This window comes from Suricata suricatta, chromosome 3, assembly GCF_006229205.1.
Source record: "Suricata suricatta isolate VVHF042 chromosome 3, meerkat_22Aug2017_6uvM2_HiC, whole genome shotgun sequence".
Classification (NCBI taxonomy): Eukaryota; Metazoa; Chordata; class Mammalia; order Carnivora; family Herpestidae; genus Suricata; species Suricata suricatta.
In genome coordinates this window covers 173,935,387-173,937,434 of record NC_043702.1, presented here as the reverse complement: position 1 = coordinate 173,937,434, position 2,048 = coordinate 173,935,387, and the positions used below count along the sequence as shown (strand labels likewise).

Sequence of the window (2,048 nt, the reverse complement as noted above, 5' to 3'; positions counted from 1 at the left end):
CCCGCCCGCCCCGGCCCCCGGCCCTTTGCACACACGCAACTCCCTGCTATACCCTCCTCCCCCACCCCAGTCCTGCCTTCAGGGTGACACTCATGTTCCTCTTCCTTCCCGAAGCATTTTCCTTGTCGGGGCAGTGATCCTTCCTTACAGTTTAACCCCCCTCCCCTGCTGGCTGGGCACACAGCGTGTCTAGTCTTCTGAAGGTTCCTAGAGGGACTTTTAAGAGTCGATGAGACTTGATCAGGGCCTGGAAAGTTCAGGGTGTAGCCTTGTGCATGCATGCATTCCCAGAGCCCTGCCCAGTGTCCGGCACAGAGTTGGCGCTCAGTGCTGAATAGGTGAGTGATAGGTGCTCGGTAAACCTCGAGTGCCTGGCCTTCCCTCCTCAGGCTGCCTACTCCTGCCATCAGTCTGCCCGCCTTTGGGAGCTGGGCGCAGCCACCACCAGACACGGGCGGGGACGGGGGCCCCTGCAGTTCACGGTGCAATATTCACCAGTTTTGCCCTCTGCCTTGTAATGGCAAACCTGGCTTCTGATTACCACGAGTGGATGTGTGTCTGTCCTTCCCTACCCCTGGGGGCAGGGGCTCCTGGCTGGCCAGATGAACGGGTCCCTGGGCATCCAGACCTCAAGCGAGGACTTCATCTCTTCCTCTCACAAGCCAAATTTGCCTCCACCTACTCCTTCCTCCTAAGAACTGGGCATTTGCCAAAGTAGTCACTGGAGTCGCCCACTGCCCCTCGGCCCCTAGCCGTCCCAGGCTCGCCGGGGCAGTGGGCAGGAGGAGCCCCCCACGCCATCAAGCACACGGTATTCCCCCCCGCGGTGCGCTCCGCACAGCGAGGCCGCCCCCCGACCCTGACCAGCCCCCCCCACCTTGGACAGGAAGGAAGCAAAGCACCTTCTCTTGACGATTATTTATTTGTTTGGAGAGACAGAAATGATGTAAAAGTGTATCTAGAAATATCTATATCTATATATTTTTAACTGACTTCTTTGGAATCTCCTGGGGAGGGTGGGGGTGAGTTTAGGCTTTCGTGGAAGAGAAGGAGGTCAGCAGCCTGGGGCTCCTGCTCCCCCCCCCCCCCCGCCCCCAGCGATGGTGGAAGGCGTGGGATTTGTGTTGGGGGCAGGGGGCTGGAATGTTCTGTGGAGAATCTGGATTCTCTTTGTCTTCCCCATTCAGGTCCCAGAGGGGAGGGAGGGAGAGGGAGGGGAGGCATGGAGGTGCCCCCCGGAACCCGACAATCACCCACACTCCCGGGGCTGCTCCTGGCCCTGCAGGGCGCGTCCAAGTGTGTGGCTGTTGATTTGTTTTCACTATTTCCTTTCGTGCTGTATGGTGATGCTTTCTTAGTATTCGACACAATGAGAAGAAAAAGTCCTCGGGATTCTTAGGAGTTTTGTTTGGAAACTCTTTCACTATATTTGTTGTAAAGAGGTTTACTATTAAAAGAAAAAGAATACACGTTTCTGATACTTGGGCTTGGGGTCTGGTTTCTTCGGTGCGGTCGGCGGAGGAGGGGGGACTGTGGGAGTGTCCCCTCACGGTGACAGGTTCGTCCAGGTGCCAGGTCAGGAGCAGAGGCAGTCCCGGGAGGAGAGGGCTGCCCTGTGTGACCCCGGGACACAGGAGCACCAGTGAGAGCGCCCAAGGCCAGATCAGGAACTGGGGCGGGAGGGGCCTTCACTACGGGGGACCCTTCTGTGGCAACAGCTAGCCGTGGACCCCACAGCCAGGGCGCACAGCGCGTCTGCCCCTTCTCCCTTTAAAGGCCCCTGCGGTCCTGAGGTGTCCCCACGGGTCCCCAGCGCTGCTGCCCTCGGCCAGAGGCAGGGGTAGGGGGACCCCCATCCTGCCCCCGAACCTGCCGGGTGTCCACACAGGCCCACGCTGGGCGCGAAGACGAAGGTGGGGGCGTCCACAGGTGCCTGGAGTCCATGTCGTGGTGGATGCTCTGGGCCCCGGGTTCTTCGTCCGTCCCAGGTCTGCGTCCCCAGGGCCACTGCAGCCCGCAGACAGGAGCCAGGCGGATGCAACTCCGCA

At 60.0% G+C, this 2,048-nt stretch overlaps 1 protein-coding gene across 1 annotated transcript in view; it reads right to left on the bottom strand.

Moving 5' to 3' along the window:
• Positions 1–1,770: 1,770 nt before the first annotated feature.
• The window catches only part of MEF2D (myocyte enhancer factor 2D), a 14,462-nt gene continuing 14,184 nt past the window's right edge, over positions 1,771–2,048 (bottom strand). The window contains exon 11 of the mRNA XM_029933450.1: positions 1,771–2,007. Coding sequence (XP_029789310.1) covers positions 1,771–2,007 — 237 coding nt within the window. The remainder of the gene's footprint in view (positions 2,008–2,048) is intronic.